This window comes from Sander vitreus, chromosome 12 (genome assembly GCF_031162955.1).
Source record: "Sander vitreus isolate 19-12246 chromosome 12, sanVit1, whole genome shotgun sequence".
Classification (NCBI taxonomy): domain Eukaryota; kingdom Metazoa; phylum Chordata; class Actinopteri; order Perciformes; family Percidae; genus Sander; species Sander vitreus.
Genome location: NC_135866.1, coordinates 6,708,378 through 6,736,207, shown reverse-complemented (window position 1 = coordinate 6,736,207; position 27,830 = coordinate 6,708,378). Strand labels below are relative to the sequence as shown.

The window sequence follows — 27,830 nt, the reverse complement described above, 5'->3', positions numbered from 1 at the left end:
TTAAGTAAAACGTTATTTTATTTAAATTAGCATAAAAAGCAAAAACAAACTAAGAACCATGTATAATAGGCTACATTCAACTTCAAAAAACATTGATAGAGCTTGATGCATATATTTTGTGAAGTTGAAAATAAGCACTTTATAAAAAATAGATATCTACATTGTAACATAATGAACATACAGTATGCATTTCCCAAAGTGGCTATGAGGTCTGTACATTACCCCAATGATATAAAAAAAAAAAAAAAAAGGTTTCCACCACCAAAGATTGGCAGCAGTACTAAACATGATCTACTTTCTATGGAAGAATATGTATTTGTGACAGGCTCTAAGGCCTTAGCTGATAATAGAACAGGTAATTAAGCAGAAAATCAAACAGAGTAGCTATTATGTATCCACAAAATCTTGCTGCCCGTCTTTGTCAAAAGCCTAGGTCTTTAGAAATGATTTATTTTAACCACACTATTTTAAAAACTGCTGCCAAATGCAACTTCTGACCACTCTAATCTCTTTCTCTTTCTTTTGGTGTCAAAAGCATTGTGCAACATTAACAAAAACATCATAGTTTACATAAAGTATGAAATGTAACGGAAAAAAAATAAATCTCCACCGTGAAATGAAAAGGACCGTTAGGAGTGTTGATAATATTCCAGTCTTTAGAGATACAATCGGGAACCGGGTGGCATGTAACAAGTCACACAGCTGAGGGCTTGATGCTGGAAGAGAACAGTACAACTGTGGGACTGGTAGGTTACATGCAAGCTGGGTGTTTTTTTTTATGCTGCTCTAATGAGCCGGGGGATGTGAAGAGAAAAGCTTGTTTGATTACATATATAAGGAGGGAGGGGAGGGGATGGTTGGAGCAGTAGGTAGTAGAGGCGAGTCTTAGTAACAGTGGGACATCTACTCCTGGGCCTCTTTGCCAGTCATCTTGTAGATCTCAGTGGGGCCGTCCACATGGGTGATGGTAGTAGTCAGCTGGATGTCCTCGCCACTGTTTCCCCCGGTATCTCCTGCACACACAAACACGACACATCATCAACACCAAAAATCACCAAGTGCCAGTGGTGGGACGTAACCAAGTACATTTACTCAAGTACCGCACTTAAGTACAAATGTGAGGTACTTTTACTTGACTCGAGTCTTTTTCTTTTCATGCCACTTTCTACTTCTACTCCGCTACATTCCAGAGAGAAATATTGTACCTTTTACTCCACTACATTCACCTGACAGCTTTAGTTGCTTCACAAATTAAGATTTTTGCACACAAAACGCATGCAGTTTATAAAATAAATACGTACTGCAGGCAATGATCCATTGCATAACACGTTGGTTTAGCCGAATTTCATCATAATAAATACTTTGAGCTTATTCGAAACAGAAGAGAAACTCAAGTTGATAAAATAAATCAAACACAGAGACTGAAACTTGGATAGAGGCGCCCCTGCACTTCAGGGAAAGCTTCCAGAACTTCAAACCCTCTTTCTGCTCTCCCCGTGTCCCTGACATCAGGAGATGGATGGATGGTTTTCATTGCCTCCCTGCTCGCCACCCCACCCCACCCCCTCCCCTCTCCACTGTTCTCTTCCTTTCCGTCTGGAAGGAAGCCTGGTGTCCATTAGAATCACCCTCTCGGGCCAAAGAGACCCTTCTTGTCTTGTTGAAAAAGTAACAATAGGGTTAATCTGGACTGAATTTAAGTGCCAACAGACCTATCTACTCAACCAATATATTACAACATGAAGACAGGTTCACGTAAATGTGAATTAAATGTGGAAAAAAGTGAACAAAATTAATTTATCTATTGTTTATTACACGGCTTGGTTGAATACTTGATTCTGATTGGTCAATCATGGCATTCTGCGTCTGCTATTTCTGTATAACAGACCGTTTGCCAAGTATAACAGACCATTTACTAACAGACCGTTGCTAAGTATACGTTGCTAAGTATAACAGACCATTTGCTAAAAGACCGTTGCTAAGTATAACAGACCGTTTGCTAAGTATAACAGACCGTTTGCTAAGTATAACAGACCATTTGCTAAAAGACCGTTGCTAAGTATAACAGACCGTTTGCTAAGTATAACAGACTTACTTGCTAAGTATAACAGGCGTTGCTAGGTATAAAGGCCGTTGCTAAGTAAAACAGACAGTTGCTTAGTAAAACAGACCGTTGCCAAGTAAAAGTTAACCATCCCGACCAGGACGTCATCAGAGGGTAACCTCTGTGTGAGTAGTCGTGTAATAACCAACACCACCCTGTCGGGGTTCTAATAATGGCCGGCTCGCTCTACATTATCCCTTACATCTAGTATATTCAATTCTTTGAATAGCTTACACCCAGGGCTTAACTGCTAGAACGGCTGAACATGTTAAGGATACTAACACTCCTGTGAAAAGGTCATGCCCTGCTCCTCGGCAGAGCTGCCTCCAGTGAGAGAGGAAGGTGTTAGCTCTCACACTTTCGGTTTTCCCCTCATTGGATTAAGTTTGTGGACACTCCTGTGTGCGTGCATCAATATAACCACATCCATCTAAGCATCCACATACTGTTGGAGAAATGAGCGTGTGTTGATCGTGCGGCAATAAAAGATAATGAAGAAGTGTGACTTGTTTGGTTCTTATCAGACCCCCTTCAGTGGACCCTGATTCACTACTAACTAGTTATCGGTACATGGGTAGCGCCATCGTGCACCCGTTTTTTCCACTACTATAAAGCAGTATAGTGCCTTTACAACTTACACCCCATCCATCTTATTTCTTCAGAAAGTCAGTAGAGACGTGTAGTTACCAGTGATGCACTGACCACTTGACTGCTCGTCTCCGTAACGCTTGTGAGACGGCGCGTAGAGGAACATGATGGCGAAGACGTACAGGTTCCACATGCCGTAGATGCCGGTGAAGAAGGCGCTGTTCACCTGCACTGTGTGCTCTCCCCAGTGCCAGTGGCCCTCATTCACCTGGACACAGACAAATGACAAAAGCATACCATTTGGGTTACTGTTTATAGGGTGGAGCGTTGGATTGTTTGGGACAGTGGCAAAATAACTTTGATAGTCACCATTAGGGCTGCACAATATATCGTTTTTTTATCGTCATCGAAAGATCAACCGGCGCAATAAACACAGCGTGAAAGGCCGCGACATATCGCGAAAAACACTAAGAGATTTTTTTGAGTTAGTTGAAGGAGAGTATAAATAGAAAACTACACTTTAAAATGTGACCGTTTTTCTCTTTTATTGGTGCCTTTTATGTTCAATTCAATGTTCAATAAATGTTGGGGGAAAAATGTCTTCGTTTTCACAAGCCAGCAATTTGTTGTATTATTTATGTATGTATCAGAATACTGAAAGCAGCAGTACTGAGTAGATTTGAATATCCGTTTGTATCGCAAGTATTATCGTCATCGCGATATTCAACGCTATTGCATATTTTCCTCATATCGTGTAGCCCTAGTCACTGTAAAATGAATGTGAAGAAATAGCAATTAGCACCTAAATAGTCCTGGGGACAGCACTAAGTCTGATTTCAGAACATTACTGCTCTCACCTGACTGATGATGAAGAAGATGACAGTCATGGCAGCACAGGTCAGAGTGACCAGCATGAGGAACTTGAACCTGAAAATCAGACCCTAAAGGGCGATAAAGTGGACGAGTTAGTGCAAAAACAGCTAATCACAAAACATACTCGATGTAGCAGAGAAATCATTTTGTATGGTCATGGTTTTTTGTATTGGTGATAATGAACTATTAGAAATGCAAACACAGGATGAAGACACACCTCATAGTGCAGCCGCCTGGCCTTGGACATGGCGGGCAGGGACGTCCTCTTACCGCTGATGTTGCGAAAGACTTGAAAAACCATGAAGCAGAGGAAGAGGAAGTAAAGACAGGCACAGATCCCTGCCACAATTATGAACGCCATCTGAGGCAACACCAGTCAAGGAAATAACCAAATAACACCATCCTAAAAAAAACCAAAAAAGTGGTGGTGATTCAGTTAGGAACACTCTCGTCATAGATTTAACAATTGGAACATTGCAACAAATGGAAAATCCAGTTATGCTTGGCGCTGATGGCTCCGCTCTTGATAGCGCTCCCTGGACCAGCCAAGCAGCATGCTAAGCTGAAACAGGGAGCAACATGCACAAACCCCCCTGGTTATAATAAAAAAAATAAATAAATAAATAAAAAAAAAGCCAAAAGAAAGACATTGAAAAACCATTTTAAACTGTGAGTCATGTTAGGACTCTGAACTAGGAAGGTGGAGGCTGGGTGGGGGGCCAGCAGGGAGTAACATTAAAGGCTCTGACACACCAACCCGACAGCCGCCCGTCAGCAGAAAAGGCAGTCGGACTGATCAGTCGGCTCCCGTCTCTCAAAAAAAGTGGCTCGGAACACCGAAGCGACACCGACTTGAGCGTACGTTCTGCGCGTGCGCGAGACGTAATAGGTCTCCCATAACAGCAGGTGGCGCTAATCTGTATTGTCGCCCAAAAAAAAAAAAAAAAAGAAAACCGGAAATGACGAAACCTCTCTCTACACCTAGTAAACACAGAGCACGCTGTCGTCAGTCAGCGTTTTCATCAGAGTGTGTCGATAGTAGTCAAGAAGGATCGTTGTCGTCATTACTCGCTGAACGGAAGAAAATACGATGGCTAGTGATAAGAAGATACTGGCGTTGTCAGCTCTCGGGCTTCTTGTGGAAGAAGCACTGATTCGCTAGTCAAGGGTTAGCACTCCACCAATCAGATTGGTCCTGGAGTCCGACTGCCCACTGGCCGATTCAACAAGTCAAATCGGCCAAATTAAAGCCGACGCCTCCTCTGACTGACGACGGCACGGAACACACTAAACAGACTCAGAAGATGTGAGAATGGCTGCGATTGGGGTGTGTCTGATAGCAATGAGAATTCAATCAGCGGGCGTGTGACCTCCGTGTCCTGCATGAACTAACTCTAAGCTTCATTATATGGAAGATGTAATTACTTAGACCGTTTGTCCACGAGTACAGACTTACTGTAAAGCAAGTAGACTTTGTGTGCTGGTATGCAGGCTCCTGAATGTGACACTACATACAGTATATTTAGCAGACTGATCCCCGTCTTCCTTAAGCCGCTGAGAGTCAGGAACACTAAGCACTGTTTTCTAGGGGTGGAGGGTTTTTTTGCCATGATTTTTAAAATATCCCCCCCCCCCCCAGAATCTATATTTTTTTAATTTATTTTCTTAACCAATGATTCACCTTAATATTTTCTGTTTATACGGCTACATCCTATCCGTTTCCAGCAAAACAGACCAAAGCAGAAAATGCAGAAAATTGTATGTTGTTCTTTACAAATGAAAAATGTCAGACTGACATGTGATGTGCATCCTTCTTAGAAAACAATTACTTTTTAGAAATGTCTCACGATATATCGTCTCTAGAAGTGTATTATTCAACTTTTGCTTTTGTTGAAGAAGGAAAAAAAAATCGCAATACAAATGTATCGTGAAATAATCGAATCGGGACAAAAGCATATCGTCCCAGCCCTACGGTTTTCATTTTGATGGGACTCAAAAAAGGAAAAGCAGGAAAGAGGGGAGAAAAGACTGCAAGAAGCAGGGTGTTGGCAGCCGTTTCGGAGGTGTGCTGATTAATCTTGCATTGCTCAGCAAACAAACAGGTACACGCACATCATCCCGAGTCCCTGGGCAATGCTTTCACATATGGCATTACTGAATTATTTCTCATCTCATTAGTCTAGAGATCCGTTTTCTAGTTCATGCTAAAGCCAACTAGAAGAACTTCTCATACATGTACTGCAGGAACAAGAAGAATTGTAACTTATTGGTACAGTATTGGTAAAGACATGCATTTGTTCCAACAGCAAAAGACTGAACTGTCACTAAACTGAAAAGCATTTTTTATTAGCTTCATACGTGTCAGACAAGCTGTTTGCAAAGAGAGTGCTATTTTTCTGATACTGTTGTCAAACACAATAAAAAAATAAATAAAAAAAAAAGGATACAGCAAGCTCCGTTCCTACATCAGACGCCCAGATGCTGTAGAAGGGGTTTGTCAGCTGGACCCCTCTGGTGGCACAAAACAAAAAACACATTGCTTCGTTTCCTCCTCCGAGTGTGTCACAACATTGCATTACAAAAAGCAAAGAATACACGCAGCATGTGGATATGAAGCATAAAAATAGAAATTAATAAAAAATAAAAAAAAGATTATTATGTGTTGCACATATACTTAAAACAAGTCTCTTGTTCCAAATAGGTGAAGAAGAAAGAAAAAAACAAAAAATACACTTGGTCTCACCTCTCACACATGTCAAAGATAAAAAGGCAGAAGGAGCCAAACACAATGGGTCCGACCTGCTTCCAGTACACGGAGAAACGGTTCCTCTCGGTCTGGTCCTGAGAGAAAAGAGCAAAACAGACTTAAAGATGGGATATACTGGATTACATTTCATACATCACATATAGTACAAGTCCATTATCACCACAAAAAAAAATAAGCACCGTTAAGCATGTGTCAAGGAGGTACCTGAAGGGAATGAGTGCACCAAGCTAATTCGGGATTTATGGTTCTGCTGAGGCTCCACGCAGTGCTAACTCCGTAGCCTACGTAAGTGGCCTGACGTTTATACTTGTGCGTTGAGCAGGGCCGGTAGGTGCGCGTGCGTGGAGAGTGTGTGGTAGAGCGAGTGAGAGAGTGACGGCGATTAGCTTCAGAGCGAGTACTCTAGAGAGGCATAGTGGGAGAAACAAAGTGTCTGCTTTCTGACCACGGTGGGAAATCTATAGCAGGAAAAGTTAATCCATTAAAAACAGCACAAGTTGTGAAACTTGTACAAAAGGTCTCTGCATTGTTAAGTATGAGAAATTGTTATTATTTGTACTTGTGTCACATGTGAAAAGCAGTAGGGGTTGCGCAGACTAGTCGACTTTAAGCCTACTACACACCGAGCCAATAATCGGCTGTCGGACAGTCTGGCGAGGTTAGTGACTCGAGTCCGTTTGGTGTGTTCCGTGCCGTCGGCCTTCATTTTGGCCGATTTGACATGTATAAATCGGCGGGGCGGGCACTGCCTGCAGTCAGACTCAAACGACCCATCTGATTGGTAGAGTGCTAACCCGGAAACAGGGGAGTGGAATGAGCGTGACTAGAGTCTCTCAAAATCTGACGAAAATCTTTTAAACTGACCTTTGTCGATCTGAAATGAAGACAGAGCCGCCATGACAGTCGGTCTTTGAATTTCCGGAGAAACCAGACCCACGTGACGCGTTCGTCCAATCAGCTGCCGGTTTTCATTTTTTGGGCGACAATACAGATTAGCGTCGCCTGCTGTGTTTGGTGTGTTCCGAGGCACTTTTTTGACCAACTCGGGGAGACTGATCAGTCCAACTGCCTTTTCTGCCTTCTGTCTGGGCCTTTACTCCTCCACAATGACGTTTTGAGCTTGAAGTCGACTAGTCGCCGACCATGTGGTTTTGTCACTGGCAAAATTAGTCAAAAAATCCAGCTCGTTTGGAACTCCATTTGAAAGCCACGGAACGATGACGCGAGAGGACGAAGAGAGCTGCCTGTAGATGTTTGGATTCCTGCTACGCTAAAGGACGTTTGCAGTCAGCCATTTGTGTAAAGCAGGGGTCTTCAACGTTTAAGCCAAGGACTCCTTAAACATACACGTGGCACAGTGAATCGTTAGGATTAGCTGCATCTGTGGATGGCTACCTTAGTGACTCCCTTACCTATAGGCCAGTAAGCCTATCATCAATGTGTTGTTTTTTTCACAAAGAAGCCGATTTAGATTAGCTAATAATATGTTGGAATTATATTAAGACATTTAAATTCTTGAGAAAAAAAAAAATTAACAATAATTTTGTGGACCCACTAGGGGCCCCGGACCCACTGTTGAAGATCTCTGGCGTACAGACACGCAGGAGTTACATGCTAATGCTAACGTTACAGGGTGTCCAGCACTGGATCACTGAAATACAGCGCGGAGCCCAACGTAGGTGGTATGAGTCGCACTACACTTAATGGCCATTTCAATTGTGTGTACACATAACTAGGCATAAACCCAATGCATTGGTCGCCAACGAGGACGGACAATAGACTTGGCACAAACTTCTGACTGACTATCACGGAGATGCGCGACGCAGCGTCGGACATATTTACCGGGACTGGTGTGCGTGAAGTTACCGCTGGTAAACCCAGTACTATGAGTAGCGTGTTGAAGCGCAAACTGAAAAATGGGTAACGTTAGTTAAGCTCACCGCAAAAGCACTTGCTGATAAATTGGACAGTGCAAAATGCTAGAAAGGCCAAGCTGCACAAAGCAAGCGTCTTAAGAAAATCAATGCAAGGGTTGATATTAAAGGGTGATAAAATACAAGTACATAGAATGCAAAGCAGTCGCTCCTCCTGTGATTTTATTAGGCTAATGACTGAGAAAAAATGTCAGTGACATCATCAGCAACTAGTCGCTGCGACTTGACTTTCATTACATCCGAGTCGACTTTATAAATAAAAAAAATAAAATAAAAAAAAAAAAATCAGTCGTGAAACCCCTAGAAAGCAGTAGCACAGGTGTGCTGAATAACATGGTAGCTCCGGAGTGCACAATACCAAGGCCATGGAACTTGCTTACGTTAATGCAATGCTGCCCTAATCAGTGTTATTAGATACAGCTGTGCTTTTCCTGACAGGTCAAGGGGTCTGTCGTGCATCCGCGTTAAAACCGCTCTGCGCTGGCCTATCCATTGTTGGCAAACAAGTCTGCAGGTCAGTAAAAAAAAACAAAAAAAAACATCAAACATTAAGTTACGTAAATGGGCCGTGTACAGTACCATGAGGTGCTCCCCGCAGAAGATGATCCAGAAAGAGAGCAGCATGGAGTAGAAGACGCCTTGCCTGATGTCTCCAAAAAGCAGCATCCAGGTCCAGTTGAAGCCAACAGAGAACCACTCCACTGGGATGTTGATGAATGTCATTGAGATACCCAGAGCGAGGATTACCCTGAGGGAGCAAAAGCGGTCTTAAAACTAGAACGGCACTCGGAGAGCACAGACCTCCGCCAAGGCATATCTCACAATGTGAATGTATTGTGAATTCTGCTGTCGGGAACTAATTTCTCATTAATCCGACACCACGTGCTGCACAAACGCCCTCTCTTGCAACTAAAGTGTTAAGAAGAAGAAAGTTGGCGGAGGCTACTATACTCTTTAGCAATCATTACCAACAGATGAGGGTAGCAGGATTATACAATTTTTTTTATGAATTTGTGCCATCATAAACGCCAACCACACATGTTTAAATACAGCTATTGATGCTTAAGGATTGCTTTACATTTTAAATGAATATCAATAGCAGTATACTTCCTGTAGCATTAGCAGCCATGCTGGTGTGAGATTAAATCAGCTACAACTTTTGAGGTAACTTTCCTTTGCAAACATTTTTTTTTATTTTTTTTATTGTTGAACAGTGTTGGCGGATTCAATTTATGGTCACTTTAATTGGGCTTTGCACCTGATTCTGGACTACATCTTTTACACTGACACAATCAATGTTTTAGAGCAAGGCTACATCTGCGTCTGCTGAAGCAGGCTCATTAAATCTCGAGACATTATTGATTAGATCAGCCATTCAGCTAGAAGCACAGAGTGTCCCTACTGACCGATCCAGTTCTACATAATGTACTACCTTTCCTAACCTCCCTCCACCTTGAAAGAAATAAGGCAATGAATTAGGAACAAATCAGCCCACAAAAAGACAGACTAGAGGTTGTTTTCCGTCTGCAGCAGGTCCCTGCATGCCGCCAATAGATGAAAGGATGATCGTAAATAGATAGTTGAGAGGGCAAAACACAGTGTGTGTCATAGAGAGAGAGAGAGACCTTTTTCACATGAGTATTAGTATCCTTAACATGTTTAGCAGTTAAGCCCTGGGTGTAAGCTAGACAAAGAATTGAATATACTAGATGTAAGGGATAATGTAGAGCGAGCCGGCCATTATTAGAACCCCGACAGGGTGGTGTTGGTTATTACACGACTACTCATACAGGAGGTTACCCTCTGATGACGTCCTGGTCGGGATGGTTAACTTTTACTTAGCAACGGTCCGTTTTACTAAGCAACTGTCTCTGTTTTACTTAGACACAGGGTGGGGAAATAAGGAGCAGATAAAACGTGACCTGAAACATGGGTATAAAACGTTTTTTGCAAACGCTGTGGGTAATAGAAGTAATGTAACACAGGTTCCGTGCGTGTGGAATAAAACAAAGGGCTTTTTAGTTAATGTGGTAGAGGTCTTAAATAGACTTTTTACACAGCACATTTTGACACGTGATAGCAGGAAGAGCACAGGTGTGACTGATAACATTAATTATGTCTGCATTCCATTTGGGTGAGCCAGTTCCTGGGCCCTGCTATTGTGCATGCTAACTCACTGACGCCAGCCGTGTTCGAAACCGTTCCCTCATTCACTCACTCACTATTCCCTATTTAGGGTTTATTATTAAATAGTGAACTGTATAGGGAATGACCAAACGTGATTTCGGACACTCACTCACTCATCAGTAGATACGCCGGATATTTGTGTGGCAGAGGCGCAGTTTTGGTGGCACATGTGTACGTTCAAAAGTTGTTTTAGTCGTGCAACAGAAAACTCAGATTGGACAGATAGTCTAGCTAGCTGTCTGGATTCACCCTGCAGAGATCTGAGAAAAGGTTAACCCTTGTCCTCATAAATCGACCAGAAGTTAAAGTGCCAACACAAAGAAAGCCCAAGGCTCAAGGTGCATTTCAGTGGCCCAAGCAAGGTATCGTTCATCTGGGTATCGTATTCCCTCCCCAGTTAAAAGACCTAGTTAAAGTTAATTTGGAACCATTATCTATAAAATCTCTTGTGATGTTAATAGATGGGCAACTCTCAATCTCTCAATAGCAGGGAAGGTCATGGTTATAAAAATGGTTTGTGTTCCCCTTCCTCTGGATCAATGACAACGACCGATTGATAGAGGAGGTTTGGGTCTACCAAAGATGTTGTATTATTCCTATGCTTTTAACTTAAAAAAAAGGCATCTGGCCCACTGGTCACTTCCTCCTGAGAGAGACCCACCCCGGTATTGTATTGAGCAATCTGTTCTTGCCACATTAGCACCCTTACAAAGCCTGTCTGTCAAACTGTATGGTGAGGCAAAAACACATCTGATAATCTCTCACTTTAATGTCGTTTGGACCAAAGTGGCCCGGCTGTTTGAACTGGATCCATATCTAAATACTTGGGAGTGCTTTGCTAAATCCAAAATGATGTATTTTTGGAGGGATTGGTTGGAAAAGGGAATTGTCACACTAGGGGATCTGTATCTCGGTGGCATAATTAAATCCTTTGAGGACGTGGCAGCAATTTGGAATCCCTAGGCCTCAATTTCTTTTGATATTGTTGAAATATGGAAAGGTCATGAGGCTTCTGGGTATTATTCTATGCTTATGCAGAACCTGAGGGATGGAGCCTGGAAAACCCTCAAAAAGACATTGGAAAGGGATCTGAGTACAACACTGGATGATGAGGAGTGGGACAGAATCTGTAGGAATATTAAAACTATGTCACGTGGGCGCCTGGTTAGCTCACCTGGTAGAGCGGGCGCCCATATATAGAGGTTTACTCCTCGACCCAGCGGCCGCAGGTTTGACTCTGACCTGCGGCCCTTTGCTGCGTGTCATTCCCCTTCTCTCTCCCCTTTCAAGTCTAAGCTGTCCTATCCAAATAAAGGCCTGAAATGCCCAAAACATAATCTTTAAAAAATAAAAAAAATAAAAATAAAAACTATGTCACACCAAATTGTTGGAAATGTAAGAGAGGACGGCCAATTACTTCATGTCCTATGGTCCTGTGATAAGGTCCAGGAATTTTGGACCGGCATACATGATAACCTATGTCGGATTGCAGGGACCCAGGTTCTATTCATGCCCCAAGATTATTTGTTCTGGGAGATGGAATGGGGGGTGGTGGGGGGATATGATCATTTTGCAAATTGTATGTTTTGTATGTTTAAAAAATAAAACAGTGTATATCACAAAAAAAGAAGTGTATTTGGATGTTTAAGTAATTACTGTTTCCCTATGAATTAGACCATCCTAGACCATTTCTACATTAAGAGTTCTCCTCTATCCTGAAAGTTTAGAGGAAAGTCTGAGGTGTACTAGTTTGACACACAGCGAGACTCTGGTACAGCTTTTACAGCATGAAAAAATCATCCGCTGTCCACAAATAGGGTACGAGCCGCACTTCCTGAGAGTTAGCCGGTCATTTGGGAGCAAGAGCCTCGAGCCGGAAAATACAGAGGGAAGGAGAGAGACGCAGACTGTGTCTGTGCGCACGTGGTGTCTGAGCTGGTGTGCATGTCCTGAATGTGTGTATGCAGCATGTGTCGGTTGAGTGCTAGCTTGCAGATTTTGTAACATGTTTCACGCTTCGCCAGGCACTTCCAGTGGCGCTGAGCGCTGCCTCTTACTGATCCTTCTTCCCAGTGTGGCAGGGGGTTAGACAAACACTACGCTGTGAGCATAGCTTCGGCTTTCCACAGCATGGTATTCAAACCATCTGCTTCAGGCAAAACTATCTGTATTTGCTGCTCTAACCTCCATGGACTCATGTTAAAAAGGGACAGTTCACCCCTTAAAATAAATTCCCTCGTGCCATTTATCAATCTAGATTGTCTTGGTGTTGCGGCCGTAGAGATGTCTGCCTTCTCTCAAACATAAAGAAACAAGATGGCCCTCTGCTCACGTGGTTACTCGTGGCCCCAACAATAAAATGGGGAACACAGAACACCGCTGAGATACAGAAGAGGAGGGAGGTGCCTTACTTCTCCAGAAGCACAGGGGGTCTGCTCATGAGGGTGATCCGTCTCCAGTACCAGATCATGATGATGAGGATGCTGGGTGTGAGGAATGTCTTCATGGCAAACCACACTTTGGTGAAGCCTCCATTCTGGTGGATGCTCTTGGAAAACAAAGAATCAGTGTCAACCATTTGTGTTGTGTAGGTTATCGTATTAGCAATAAGGGGCTAACGCTAACATCATATCACTCAATGGCCAATATTGTCTCTGCCATAAGTGAAAAAGGACACTTGACTCAGTGGGTCAACATTAAGCAACGTACCAAAAAAAACTTCCAATACAATTCCCAATCAAACGCCAACTTACAACAAGACGAATGTCTTTGATTTCTCCGATCCCCACATTGACCTTCTTCCGCTCGTTGACGGGCAGGCGGATGTTGAGTAGATAGTACTTATGGGCCACGCTGCCGACCTCCATGAAAGGCAGCAGGTCACACTCATAGTAACGCCCCTCGTTCTCAAAGGTCTGCAAAACACACAGCAACACACCATATCTGTTTTTTTTTTTGTTTTTTTTTAAATAGTTCTTGTATTCTATCCAATTTATTATTTCTTGTATATTCTGTATGTGTGCTATGTGTCTGATATTTTGCTGCTGTTAGCACTGAAATTTCCCAATTTGGGATCAATAAAAGTCTATCTAATCTACCAAGGTGTCTGTGAGTTGAGACATTGACCACTATCAGCTGGAGGAACAGGTCTAAGTGTCCAGCGGTAATAAAAGAAATTGCCAAAGTGCCCTTAAACGAGGTTGTAAATCACTCCCATGACTATGAGAATATCCAACACTGGCATTTGTAAAGCATGATTATAATTGGCAGTATTTCTAACTCTCAGTATTTAAGGCTCAAAAGAAAGTGTGTAAAAACGCCGATGATAACCAAGCTACTTAGATTTAAAAGAATATTACTCATCTGATTTATCATCTGCAACTCAATATACGGTATTTGTCTAGAATAGGTTGTTGTTGGTAGTCTCAAGATGCATCTTGGTGAGGGCACAGAGTCATTTCCACACCTTGGCAGTAGTGAAGTTGCAGGTGAGCTTCCTCTGCTCGTAAGAGTGAGCCATCTCTGTCCACTCACTGACTGTGTCGTCTCTGTAGGCCAGGCCCACGTCAATGGTGGCCAACGCGCCATCCTCTGGAAACAATTACCACAGCAGCAATTCACTTTCAGATCAGTATACACCTTTAGTAGATATTTCATTGTTAAAAGACTTTGAGTATGCATGCATGTCAATAAACATCCCCAAAAGACACAAAATCTAAAATTACATCCAGAGAATTACACAGCGCTTGTAGAAGACATTTGTGTGTTCTGAAATGGATAAATACACCGAATAATCCCTCATTTCCACTGCAGGGTTCGGCTCAGTGCAAGACATTTTTAGTACCAGATGCTGTTATCAATTTCGTTCCACTGCAGATAGTCCCTCCCCCCCCCGCCTTCACATCTGTCTGTGTGTGTTACATTAACGCACACCTGTGGGACTACCATCTCATTGCATATTCTTTTTATTCTCAATTCCATTAACCTTTGCACATCCTCTAGAACACATCTTTGCGCATTCCTGCAGCCCTTTCATTTAAAAAAAAACAAACATTGTACATATTTTTTTAAATAGATGTTTTATACTATATATTTATGTTTCTTGTCTATGCAGCAAAACTCCAAAGCAAATTCCTTGTATGTGAAAACCTACTTGGCAATAAACTGGATTCTGACTCTTGATTTTAATATACCTCCTCCTTGCACCGCTCTGCTGGCTGTTATTATCCCAGTGACGGGATCAAATTAAGTCCTGATGACAGACAGCCACGGTATTAAACTGAGACCAGCAGAGTGTCAACACTTCCAGCACTGACACGGAGACATTCCCCTCTATAGTCTGAGCTGTGTACGGTTCTCCCATGCTAGTGTTTCACATGCTAATGCCACTCCAGAGTGGTACAGTGTAAAGAAGGTGAGGATAGACATTTCTTTCATTCAAATCATTGAGAAGCTTCATGGCTGCAGACTAAATGATGGGATGGGATTTATTGAAGAAGGCTGGATCATCAACTAGACTGGTTATGGTTGGTATATTGTAATACAGACATGCTTATACAAGGTCAAACCATTTGAGTGTTAATACGTAGTCCTGTCACCTGGAATGAGTCTGAATCGGTGAGATTAACAGGATTATTTCTCTGCATGTAAACCTATTCAGGGATTCAGTCTGCTCTCCATGGTGGCCCGAATCTAGGTTACTTACTACTTGACAGAGAGTTCAACAAGACCTTGAGCTGGCCTCCGACAGCCCAGCTCAGTGAATTCAACAAAAACATCCAAAGCCAACCTATTAAAACTGCATCTTTAGATCACATTACAAAGCCAAGGGTTCTCTCCTCCAGCACTCCAGAGTGCCTCTTGTGCCGTTTATGAAACAAGCTGGAATGAAGAGAAAGAAACTCGGTGGCCTGTGCTGTGAGAAAAAAAAAAAAAAAATAAGTAGAGGAGGGGGAGGAGAGGGAACCAGATGAGAACTGGCAGCCGACTGTCTCTGTAATGCCCTCCACTCTGCCATTGGTCGAGCGCCGGCGCCCCCGAATGTCATCTCGCTTCATGCAAACATTCCGCTTTAGTCCAGCGGCCATCTCCACGGAAACTAAGCCTCCTCAACAGCTGTGTTATTGCTGGACGCTGGCCAAGGGGTGCTTGGTGCAGGGGTGGAGTGGGGCATGCGGGTGAAGTGGTTTATAAGGGCGAACCTCTTCTCTGGGACGCACATTGTTACACAGATAAGGTAGTCAGGGAAGAGATGGCCTTGTGTTCATTTGTCATACAGCTGCAGATCAGAACACGCCTACCTTTGGCACAGACCGTGTGCTGGTCAGGATTGAGACAGACGAGCTGATGCCATTTTGTTAATTATGGAAGACCTGGCGCCGTTGTTTTGGGGGTTTATTAGCATTTTATTAAATTTGAATCTAGCATCTACTCAGTCAGTTCAAGGAATCTGAATCCTGTCAAATCTGTTTAGGTTTTGCTATGAACAAATTGAATGAATTAAAAGTTATGAATGTTAATAGAATGATTCCGTTTTATTTTAAGAACGGAAACACAAAGACTACAGGAATGACTACCCAAAAAAGCTCTTTTTAAATTAAATAGGATGCAGTATTAATTTTTTTAGACTCCGATGAACAAATCTATGTATTTTACGAAAAAAAAAAAACAACACATCACTCAGAACCTAACAATAACTGCAGCTCTTCTTTCATCTCTCATCTTACACATACGGACATTAAAAGCTGCTGTAGGTAGGATTGTGAAGATCCAGGACTTAGCCAAAAAATTTGAACATCAACAACTTCAGTCCCTCCCCCCCCCCCCCCCCTTCTGCTAAAGCCCAAAACGGTCTCCTAAGCCCCTCCCCCCACAAGGGGGAATGAATGTGTGTGCCCTGATTGGTGCATCTGAACAGGGAGCGGTGGATTTTTACTACACCTTTAACATACATATGGATGTTAATATTAGATTTTATTTAAAATAAGCTCCTTTAATTTACTGTTGGATCTAATTTTGCATTACACAAATAAGAGAACAGTCCGATTTGAGAATGAATCTTCTGAAGCATCAGTGTTGGAGGATAGGACAGAGAAGTAGATGAAGTAGATTGTAACTCCCAATACTAAAGAAATGGGAGCGAGAGTTGAGCTCGGAGGGGAACGTAATTAATTGGGAGACAGTTTGGGACAACATTTTCCACTGCTCCAAGAACCCAAATCACCAGTATATCCACTTCAACATATGCCATAGGACATATTGGACTCCTCAGAAGAGATACATCTCTAAAGTCATTCCTACTCCCTACTGCACGTTCTGTCAACCTGAACGAACCTTCCTGCACGTGGTCTGGGAGTGTGAACAGGTGCATGAGTTCTGGAATAAAACAACATCAATAATATCTGATGTGATAGGATGTTGAATTCCTACTGACCCGATTGTTTTGTTACTTAATGACGACTCTAAATTACACCTGCTTGGGAGACAGAAGGAAATTTGGCTAGCCGGCTCAACCTCAACCAAGAAAATGATAGCTCAACGCCAGCTTCCCCCCCCACTCGCTTTGTATAAAACAGTGGTTGGCGTATTTTCTAGACATAGTTATGCTTGAGCTCTCTACAGCAGGATTAACAAAGCCAAGTCATCGACTATAGACCTATGGAAAAACGCTGCAGCACAAATATCAGACCTAATGACCGCAGAGGGTGGGGGGTGGGAGAGGTTGTTGAGAGAGTTGTTCTTGTTCAATTGTGTTGTCTGTTCTGCATGTTTAAAAATATAAAGACAATAAAAAAAATGGATCTTAAAAAAAAAGTAGATTGTAAAATTAGATGACATGCATTAACTGATACCTACCTTGCATCAAGCAAACCGCCTTATACTTATATTCTTACTGTACAACAGTCTAAAGGCTTGGGTATGCTAGAAACAAGCTATTTTGTATGCGTGTCCTTTTAAGCAGGCTCTCCTTAAGCACATATTGTCTCAGGAGAGAAAGCAAAGATAAATGGGTTCAAAACAGTCAGAAAAATCCAGAGCTTAAAAGTGGGAAAAGCACTGTTGGTTGCTAGCTGGTTGCTTCTACATGCAGCATCTAGAGTACTCAGCTCCCTCTACATCCACTTGTTCTCACAGCACATTATGTAGCTCAAAAAGATTAAAATAAATCTGTAGCGTCTGGCAGAACGACCCGTCTGTAGTCCAGGCTGATTCACTGACTCCTCTGTCTTGCAGCCAGGAAGTTAACAACCCGCAGCCCCCGAACACATTACAGCTGAGGCCAAGAATGTGAACAAGCAAAGGACGCCGATGACTCGGCCACTATTGTAACATGACTGTATAGAGTTTAGACGAGCCAAACCAAAAGGCTGAGTCATATTAAAGTACACTAACTTTCAAACTTTTTCCTTCTCTACAGCAGGGGTCTTCAACATTTTTTAGGCCAAGAACCCCTCAGCTGAAAGAGAGACAGAGCAGGGACCCCCTACTACATATATTGTGAACATTTAGTTGCATATTAAACTTGGCCGGATGGATGAAAATGGATGGATCAATATTCATATATTATTTATACAGCATGTTGTAATGTTAAACATGTGGAAGGCACAGTGAGTCCTTTAGCTTAACTGTATATGTGGACGGCTACTAAAGTGACTACCTTACGTAGCATTTCATCAATGTTGTGTAAATGAAATGTTTTGTTTTACAAATAGGCATCTTTGTTAATAATATGTTGGATTCATGTTAATGTATATTTTCAGACATTTTAATTATTGAAAAAAAAAAAAATGTGTTCACATAAATAAACAATAATTTGGCGGCCACCTGCAGTAACTCTGAGGACCCCCTAGGGGACACGGACCCCCTGTTGAAGATCTCTGCTCTACACGATTACAGTTGCATCTATTGCCTTTCTTTCTGTTAATTACAAATTGGCCTGAGGTGGAGGTATCTAGGCTTACAGCCATTTTAGTGTAGTCTCGCATTGCCAGACCTTCCTCCACAGCGCTGCGGAGGAGGGTCTGGCTAGTCCACTCAGCAATCCAGGATGGGAGAAAAACGTGCTCTGGTTTATTGGCATTTCTTTAAACCAATCACAATCGTCTTGGGCGGTGCTAAGCATCGCACGGAGCCGCTGCAAGATAGCCTTGGGAAGGAACTTGTTTTGGTGAAGCGTGTACGTTAGAGCTGTCAGTCTTCCTCTATAATACCATTCAAATTTCATGTTATTTATTTTTATATTCGATTCCTGAAAAGCCTGTTATAAATATGTACTACACTACTCAGGCTTATGCATGGTCAATGCCACTCTAAGCATGTGGTTGTTGTTACACATTCTGTCCACTAGAGGGACTTCCAACATCAGCCTGGCCTTGAAGGGGATCTATGTCATGGCGCATTGCATTTCTGGCATGCCGCTCTCTGTTTACATTATATTCCACCACGCACACTGCGACAAACACAAATCAACAAAGAATTCTGTAATGAAACATTATCTAACAAGTGTAGCGAGGCGGCTCTGTTCAGGCTAACGGTGCTCGGTTAGCACAATGACATCATGTTAAAAAGCACAGCCGAAACGATTTGTCATAAACTAAGTAACAATAGTGTTAGCCACGATGCTAACGGCCTTAATAATTAAGCCAAACGGTGCTGTCACTACCATTTTAGTGATTTTAAAAGCAACCCGTTTCTTGCAGATTGTCACCTTACCGAGAATACAGCTGTTAGAAGGTAATATATAAAGTCGACGCTAACTCTGACAGCTGTAGGGCAGCTAACATAAACTTAAGCTCTCTCCATGAAGCTCCCAGCTAAGCTCCTATAACTCGCGACGCAGTTGGAAAACAAGAACTAACTATTGATAACATAAGCATTTTGGCTCGGTGGATGTCGATTTTAAAGTCATGTTAAAACTATTTCCCATCCTTCTTCCGATTTCCAGCCGCAGCCTGTCACTCCCCCCTGTACTAACTTTACTCGGTACGTAACGTTAGCTCACAATGCCTTGTGTGTCTCACTCCTGTAACTTATTGTTCAGACGCGACAATGGAAGAGGGAGATTAGCCAACGTTAGCCAACCTATTTATAAATAATAAAATAAAAATCACATTTGAATAGTAATTTCAGCATTTCGAATAGTATTGCTTTTTTTACTATTTGAATTATATTCGACTTTCGGAATTCGTTCCAACAGCAAGTGTACGTTCAAAAGTTGTTTTAGTCGTGCAACAGAAAACTCAGACTGGACAGATAGTCTAGCTAGCTGTCTGGATTTACCCTGCAGAGATCTGAGGAGCAGAATTTACAACATGAAGAAAGCAGAAGGTAACGGGACATCCGAAAACAGACATCCGAAAAGAGACATCCAGCGGAATTTCCGGCAGAATGAGAGCAATCCCCGGAAGTGGAACGTCGTGGATATAGACTAGTGTGGACACGACTCTGTACATCAGAGTTTGTTATAAAACTCAAATTGACATTAGCATAGCTATGCATTCTAAGCCATGAAGCAAAAGATGGGATTAAGAGTCTTTCCCAGGCTCTCCTGGCAATCCAGTCACTTATTAGACTCTCTCATCATCCTCTCTAATCCCTTCTTTCAGGATCCCAAGCACCCTGCCAGGATACCAAACTCTGTCTTCTTCCAGATACTACTTATCTGCCTCCTCCCCTCTTCCTTATTCAAGCAATGAGTTGATGCTGTAGGTGCGTCTATCCAGCACTGATGCTCACTGGTGGGTTCCCCTCATGACAATAAACACTAGATATGTGACAGAGCCTGGGGCCAAAAATGAGACTACATTTATTAAATGATGCACTTTGGCTCAAGTGGTTAAAGAAAATCTCTAAAAGATTTAATGCTCGATTTTATGGCTGCAACTAAACGATTTATTTTCTCGATTAATCGTCTGGTCAAATGTGTGGAAAAAAAAAAAAATGTCCATCCCACTTTCTCAAAGTCCAAGTTGATGTCTTTAAATGTTTATAGGGCTGGGCGATATAGAGAAAATCAAATATCACAATATTCTTGACCAAATACCTAGCTGTCGATATTGCGACGATATTGTATGGTTGACTATTGGCGCTTTAACAAAATGTTATTTACACAATTGAGATTTTTTGATAGATAATCTCCAGAAATGATTTAATGACTTAGTGGGTAAAGGTAAATAATAAAACAGCTATAACAGTCTCTAAGTTCAGAAAATGACTTCACTTTACTGTAACGCAGCCTGTAAAACCAGGAAAAGACAACACATATCTAGTCTCATATCGCGATATCGATATAACATTGATATATTGCCCAGCCCTATTATCTTATATTCAAAGTATATAAATCATTTAGCTGTAGGTCTCAGGCTTGGATAATAAGATATTTCATTGCTCAGAGGCAACCAACAAGGAACAGGTCCAGATTACCTCTCTCTCTTTATACCTTTCTCAAGGGTGTCTGACAAGCCCGTCTACAAACCCTCCCCCCCCCCACGGGTCTACAGAGAACAAACAGCAGGGCATCCATCATTGTTTGCTGCCTTTCAGTGTAACAGAAATCCAATCTACTGAATGAGACATTTCTGTGGATTCCTCAAGCGTTCGGCATGATAGACTGAAAAAGAACACAGTGACAACATCCTAGCACGACGTCTTGCAGGGAAGGTAATATGAGAAACATAACGAGTATTACTGGTGAAGTTGGAATGCCTGTGCTTGAATTTATGATGCGAGTGATTGGAAGTGACAATGGATGTAAATATTTCAGAGGCTAGCTTGGTCACATTGAGCCGCTGCAAATATTAGCTTTCAGATTGTGAAACTAAGAAATATATGAGGCTATTATTGAAACAACTGGAGAGAAAAAAATGTAGACACAACGAGAACTTGCAGGGCACTGTCCGTTAACCTACAATGAGCCACGTAATTATTATCACTTGTTCATTATCACCAAAATGGCTTTTGGTTCCTTTAAGATCTTCTTAACACCAAGTCCCATAACATAGTACAGCCTCTTAACTAGGGTTGGGTATCGTTTAGATTTTTTCCAATACTGGTGCCTAAACCAATACTTCCTACCGGTCAAAAGTTTGGAGTCACTTAGAAATTTCCATTGCAATCCATTACAGACAGAATACCAGCTGAGATCAGTTGCATTGTTTTTTTAACCAGGGCAGCAGTTTTCAGATTACATTACGTGCTTACATAATTGCAAAAGGGTTCTCCAATGTTTTCTCAGTTAGCCTTTTAAAATGATATCAGATCAGTAAACAGAATGTGCCTTTGGAACACTGGATGAATGGTTGCTGGTAATGGGCAATGTAGATATTGCATTAAAGATCAGCCACCCACTCAGATCAGCTGGTATTCTGTCTATAATGGAGTGGAATGGAAATATCTAAGTGACCCCAAACTAATAATAATAATAATAACTTATTTCACTACAAAATTGCTGGTAAACGACAAAAACAACTAGATGGGAAAAGGGTGTTTTACAGTAACTTTGAATGCACCACAAGTCTGGCGAGGAGAGTTTCAAGTAAACATACCGTCTGTGTTGTTTTTCCGACAACGGTGTTGGCTCTTGGAATCCTCTACAGTGAAATACAGTCACACTTTACACCATTTAGCTGTCAGCATTTGAACCGTGTTTAACCCAGCTACTAGCTAACTGACGGCTAACGTTACCTGCTGCCAAGTGTAGTGTTAACTAGCATCACATGCAGCGATGCTTCTATTGCCTCTAATGTCTGTTTTAGAGCTCCAGAGGGCGCACCGAAATGAGGCACCGAAATCCGCGTACCTATTCGGTCCGGTAGTATTTTTTTATCCCATAAGTAAGCCTTGGCTCTCACCTATCTGGTTGTACATCTTAAATGCGATGTCAAACTGCAGGATGACCAGCATAAACTGGAACCAGGGGCTCATCTCCTTGTTAGGCAGAGGAATGTGGACAGCAAACACAATGTTGTTGGCCTCAATCTTCTTGGCCATGGCCTCGTCGAAGGTCCGGATCTTGTCGCATTGGTTAGGACCCCAAGGCATGAACCATTTGGTTTCCTGTCGGTGCTTGGTCGTGTCCACGCACTTGGTGGCCAGGTAGTGGACCGCTGTGGTGGGGCTGGGAGCTGGTGAGACAAATACAGCATGATGTTAGACTAGGTGTCAGGTTGAAATACTGCAGCAAAGTGTTTCAAGGTCCTGCCAAGCCTAAATTTCTCCTCAAACTAATAAATCAGAAAAAGTTTGAGTAGAAATCAATAAATAAAACTTGAGCCCTCTGGATTAAACCGTGCATGGACAATATTAATATCTTAGCAACCATTAGGAACAGTCAACAGTTTGGGTTTGAGCCAAATCCAGTCCAAACACTTTGGCAATTACTTTTCACACTGTTTAGAAAATGTCTGGTAGTGAGGCTCTCTCTCTCTCTGAAGTAATGGGGAAGGAAAATTCCCAAAAGCTCTCAGGCACCGATTACGCATTAAGATTCATGAGCTTGACAAGACTGGTGTTTGTAGTCTCTACTCACAGGATCCTAGTAGTGCTTGGGAAAAGTTTGATCATTATTATGCGGAGACAAAAAACCTTATTTTCCTGTTAAAGCTCGAAGTCTGATGTGAACGACGTCTGAGTCGTTTGAGAGTTCAGGTGCAAGTAAAAAGTTAAACTCAGTTTGTTTTTTTGTTTTATTTAAATATGGAGTGGAGATGATGTCAGACAATCAGCATGTTTGATTGGCTGTGGGCTTGGATTTCCCCCTCATTTTGTAATATCAGGTCCAAACATGGGGTCTGTTGGTACGCAATCTGTGCTGCCTGCACGATCCGTTATGCGCATAAATACGCAGTAGAAAAAGTGACGGTTTCCCTACACTATTTGTATCATGCAGTCGTTAAATACTTGACGGCCAGGGTCTGTTTTATAAAGATATTTAAAGTGCCCATATTATGAGCACTTTCTCTGGGATTTGGGGTGTTATTGTGTCTTTGGTGCTTCCACACATACAAACTTGGAAAAAAAAACAAAAAAAACATCCATGCTGTTTTGTGTGAGATACGGGTTTCTGAATGTATCCTGCCTTCAGTCTCCGGGTGAGCTGGTCCAAATCGGCAGGGCTATCTACGTCATTGGCTGAAACATTTGGTGCGTGCTAACCACTTTAGCTAATACCACATCAGCTAGCTGTTTCTCCAACTTCGGTCTGTACAAGGCAGGATTAGCCGGGAGACTTCTTCTAAACGAGGGCGCACTTCCAACTTTGCGTAGAATACCTGCAGACGAGGGACATGCAAGTAGTTCTATAGTGTTGTAGCAGTGTTTTGCCATTGAGAACGAGGTGGCTAAGCAGCGCTAGCTTCTAGCTAGTAGTCCTTACCTAGCTACTGTGCATGTGCGACTCCCAACAAAGATGGAACAGAAGTGAGATGTCTCACTCTGTAGCTAAAACAGAGAGCTCAACACACAGGGTGAAAAGAGGAGCTGCAGCAATGTGAAGTACAACAAATATATGGTGTTTTTTGAAAATTAAACCACATAAACCTATTCTGGTACAACCTCTAAATACAATTATGAACCTGAAAATGAGCATAATATGAGCACTTTAAGTACTTCTTGTCACTGATCCAAAACCGCATATCGACGTCCGTGTACTACACCTTGGCGACAGTTATTTTTGTGACATGTAGTGTGGGGATGTTATGATGTTTTTAAATGTAGCATACACCATTTTAGTTACATGTGGAATGAAGTCTGAGTCTGTCACTGTAAACCTTCAGTTTCTTCCACACTCCCCTCTGCGATTCATTGTGAAATTAATGAAATTCCCGCGGTGCAAAAGGTGCGCAAGCGTGGAACAGATCGTGTCGTAAATGGATTATCACTTGCGCATGCGCGAACATCTTGCGCATGTCAGATCGTGCCAGCAGCACAGACCGTGTACCCACAGGGTCAATTCTTTTTTTTAAAGTAAAGCTGTCAATTTATTTAACAAAACCTCCACATTGGCCTGCTGCCTACATGCATTCATGTTGACGAAACGGACCTATATTCATTAAATAAAGTTGATTTAATAGAAGACTAAAACATGAATCATTTTATTTATACCAATTTAGGATTTTGTTTGAGGTTTATAATTTCTTTAGGGTGATGACGTCATAGAATATGACCACAGACTTTTTTTTCCCCCACCTTGTCTTCCAGGGCTTCCGTACAAAAATGCATTATCCATATATGCAAGAAAACTTTTAAAAGTAAGCAAACACTAAAAAAGGCATGAATCAACAGCAATCGACAACAACAGCAGCCATGCTGGAAGACAGTGTGGGCAGATGAATGCCAATCACTGACATATTTTCTGGTCATGTATTAAAATACAAACATTTTGGGACAGGGTTATTCAGATTATTGAGGAGATTTTATGCTACAAGATTCCCAGGGACCCACAGATTATATACCTTGGATTGATACCCGATAACATAATTCAAAAGAAGGACATCTATCTATCTATCTATTCAAAATCATGATACTTGCATGTAAAAAGGCTATCATAAAGAGCTGGTTGAAATGTGACCCTCCAAGTCCAGGACAGTAGCTGGACATTGTTGAGGAAATATATTCCATGGAGAAACTGACTCATTATCTAAGGACTAAAGCAGGGATCCATGATCAACGCTGGACAAAACGGACTGTGTACACAGAGATGAGACGGTTCGTGCTCTCAGCTGGGCTGATAAAAATGGATCAAAGGTTGTAAAGAGAGTAGTGCCCCCCCTCTTTTATAATATATATTTCCCCCCCTTCGTTCACTTATGGAGTTTGTTCAGTGTAATACCTTCTGTAAAAAAAAAGAATTAAAAAAAAGGCATGAATCAAAATAGTTTGTGCTCTTTACTCATCTGAACATCTAGCTAATCATATCTGTTCACTTGTAACAGAGAGCTGAAGGGTGGACACCACAAATAGTTACAACCTTTGGCTGACAGTCCACACACACACACACACACACAAACGCAACCAAGGCTATCTTCAAACAACCTTCAACTGTGTGATTGTGTTAACAGCTGTGTAAAAATAAACCAAAAACACACACACAGCGACAAAGAAGACACACTAGACTGAATTAAACCCAGTTATCTGGCACCACCTTGGAGTTCAATTATCTAGTGACCCCGAGTCCAGCAGCACACTGACTCCTTCAGTCTCCACCGCAGTGTGTCCAGAATAATGGCCGTACCCTCAGCCTGCTGACCCCATGCCGTGTCCCCGGGTTTGTCGGGAAACAAGGGGAGAACCCCCCCCCCCCCCCCTTTCTACTCAATTACCCCTGCCGCCCCCGGCCACCGAGCAAACACAAAGGAATCCGGCTTCATTAAAACCATCTCAGCCAGGAACGAACCGAACAAGCTAATTTATCACCAGCTAGCCTGTAGGGAGTGAGACGGGGGGGGGGGAAGACAGGCTGAATAGTATTTGGGGCTGTTTTTCAGATTTCAGCCCGTAAGAAATGGTTAGATATCCTTCACATGGACTCAATTTCTCTCAACTGTGTGTGTAGCTGCTGTGCATAGTGTGAGTGAGTGGGTGGTTGGGTGAATTTGAAGAAACTTGACAGGAGCAACTCCAATACAGTCCTCAAGGCAAAACGCAACTTTGACAGCTGTGTGCACTTGAGTATTTTTGTGTGCACCACTGTCTGTCTCAATGTAAATTAAACTAGGGGGGAATCTTTCCATTTTCCTTAGGGGGAAGAGAGGAGGAAGCATGAAGGTTTTGCCTGCGAGGCGGTAGGGATTTGGGGAGAAGGTAACGTTAGAGATGCTGCCCGGGGCCCCACACAGCAGACAGACATTATGAGAGCGGAAGAGAGGAGAAAGAGAAGGAGGGGTAGGTATGAGGAGGGAACGAAGGGGGGAGGGTTGAACTGTCGAGTTTTGATCAAAGAAGTATAAAAAAAAAAAAAAGGTTGGATGTATTTCAGAGCATTCCTGTGTTGAGAATCAGAAACATACCCACAAATATGGTGTTCTGCGTTATTTTTAGCCAAAGACATGAAGCCAGCGGTTGTGGCGTGCAGGGAGCAAACACCTTGATACAAAAGCAGTGATTTAACAGGAGGTGCACTTCGGCAGCTTTGGTTTCAAAGTACCGCATTGTTTGAGCACGACTCGGTCAAATGCAGCGAAAAGTTAGCGCTTGCCATTCTTTCTTTCTTATGTAAACGTTGATTAACGCTGGTATGGAGGCATGTAAGGAACAGTTCAACTTCAAACTTTGTGCTTTTACAGTTTAGAGACATTAACATTTACATGTCAGCGTGCATGCGCGTACAAAGACACGTTAGCTACACAAATGATACAAGCAATGGATAAAAACGGGGGAAACTTACCAATTAAACCGCCGACCATGAAAGCAAACGCCTGAAACAATAGCAGAGTAACTCCCACTATCACCAACTTTTTGGTGCTCATATTTTCAATAATAGCCCCCGCCATTGCGAAGGAAAGGTCGGATTTAAAATATCACACCGAGCGAGAAACGAGCAATAATGTGGTGGAAGAAGGACGAAAACGTTGCATCCACGACCAGTAGGAAGGCAAGCTGGGCCCCTCCACCGCTCTGCTCCTGCCTTTCAACTTCGAAGGAGGAAAGGGAAAAGACGTGGATCACATGACCGAATAGCACTCAGCGTTATCCCCGAACAGCCAACACTAGACCGGGGAAAGATCTGTGGCGCGCCACCGCATTGCAATAGAGGCTGGTAACGCAGGTTACCGTGCCATTGAATGACTGTAATAGCGCCCCTGTTGTGCGTTAGGCTACAGCCTGCAGGGCTATTTAAAGGAAGATTTTAGAAGTCCCATCTCATGTTTAGTGCCGCCAATAAACCGTCAACGCATTGTCCTTCAAACATCTATTCTTGAAGTGACAACATTTGATGTTTGTGCCATCTGCTGAATATGATTAAAAAAATATATAAACGGTCTTCAGTTTGGGTTTTAAATAATAAAACCCGTGTTTTACACTTGTTTCAAGTGGGAATTAAAACACCAACCACTCACCAAAAAAGGGCCTTGAGCTGGTATTAAATCACATTTTTTTCCCTTTTATATTTTTCCTGACATAACAGCCTCACCACATTGCTTTTCTTTTTATTAATTGTCTTTTAGAAATCCTATGTTTTGTACTGTTGTGTGTATTTTTATGTATTTATTTACCTTATGATATATAAATAATGATACTGTTTCCACCGTTTTTCATTACACAGGAGTAACTGTTGCAGTATTAATGTTTCAGAGACTGTTACTCTGCCTGAGCATTCCATCAAGCACACATCCTCTGAAATGAAATCAAGTAAATGATTAAAATGTTTATTTAGCCATCC

The 27,830-nt window shown here is 42.2% G+C and overlaps 1 protein-coding gene across 3 annotated transcripts; it reads right to left on the bottom strand.

Annotated features, from left to right (window-relative positions):
* wls (Wnt ligand secretion mediator) lies at nucleotides 1-27,096 on the bottom strand. 3 transcript variants are annotated; one of them, XM_078263454.1, is made up of 12 exons: nucleotides 26,835-27,096; nucleotides 22,303-22,575; nucleotides 13,920-14,044; nucleotides 13,207-13,368; nucleotides 12,865-13,001; nucleotides 8,846-9,014; nucleotides 6,309-6,406; nucleotides 6,013-6,076; nucleotides 3,783-3,926; nucleotides 3,550-3,633; nucleotides 2,792-2,960; nucleotides 1-1,013 (listed from the first exon to the last, which is right to left on the bottom strand). In XM_078263454.1, exons 1-12 carry the CDS (start codon nucleotides 26,938-26,940, stop codon nucleotides 904-906), a joined length of 1,641 nt encoding a protein of 546 aa, XP_078119580.1. In that variant the 5' UTR covers nucleotides 26,941-27,096; the 3' UTR covers nucleotides 1-903. The 3 variants fall into 3 exon arrangements, with proteins under 3 accessions (XP_078119580.1, XP_078119581.1, XP_078119582.1); XM_078263455.1 differs by having other exon boundaries at nucleotides 2,807-2,960; XM_078263456.1 differs by having other exon boundaries at nucleotides 922-1,013; nucleotides 2,743-2,960.
* Between the last annotated feature and the right edge of the window lie 734 nt (nucleotides 27,097-27,830).